Here is a 356-nt window from a genome sequence, read left to right as displayed (position 1 = left end):
AGGGCCATATTTACTGTTCAGGTCGTGCTTCTCGGTCCGGTGACCCCCCGGTAAGAGGGGAGGGGTGCCACCCTTCTCCCGCCGCGGGCGCTCGCCGCCGGCCGAGAGCCGAGACCGGCTGACAGGACGCTCCGCTCCGCTCCCCTCTCCCGCCCCCCGCGGCCGCGCACTCACCAGGTTGAGGGGCCCCTCCATCACTTCCATGGACGGCGGGGGCTGCGGGCACATGGGCGCGGAGGCGGCCTAGGTCGCCGCTCACCGGTGCCACCGGAGCCCCCACCGCCCGGTCCGGTTGGCCGGCGCCGCTCCTGCCGCGTCCCCGCCCCGGCGGGTTGTAAACACGGCGGCCGCTTCCG

At 75.0% G+C, this 356-nt stretch overlaps 1 protein-coding gene across 4 annotated transcripts in view; it reads right to left on the bottom strand.

The window, feature by feature from the left end:
• The window catches only part of NRBF2 (nuclear receptor binding factor 2), a 22,958-nt gene extending 22,638 nt beyond the window's left edge, over positions 1 to 320 (bottom strand). For 3 of the 4 annotated variants that reach the window (XR_774370.1, XR_774371.1, XM_010567905.1), the window contains exon 1: positions 175 to 320. Coding sequence is in view for 1 of the 4 variants with exons in the window: in XM_010567905.1 (XP_010566207.1) it covers positions 175 to 228 (54 nt within the window). In the remaining 3 variants the exon portion in view is untranslated. The remainder of the gene's footprint in view (positions 1 to 174) is intronic. The other variant, XR_774372.1, reaches the window with a different exon arrangement.
• Between the last annotated feature and the right edge of the window lie 36 nt (positions 321 to 356).

The sequence above is a fragment of the Haliaeetus leucocephalus genome, unplaced genomic scaffold (assembly GCF_000737465.1).
Source record: "Haliaeetus leucocephalus isolate CR32 unplaced genomic scaffold, Haliaeetus_leucocephalus-4.0 Scaffold229, whole genome shotgun sequence".
Classification (NCBI taxonomy): Eukaryota; Metazoa; Chordata; class Aves; order Accipitriformes; family Accipitridae; genus Haliaeetus; species Haliaeetus leucocephalus.
The sequence above is the reverse complement of the archived record's forward strand: the minus strand, read 5'-3'. Positions and strand labels throughout refer to the sequence as shown.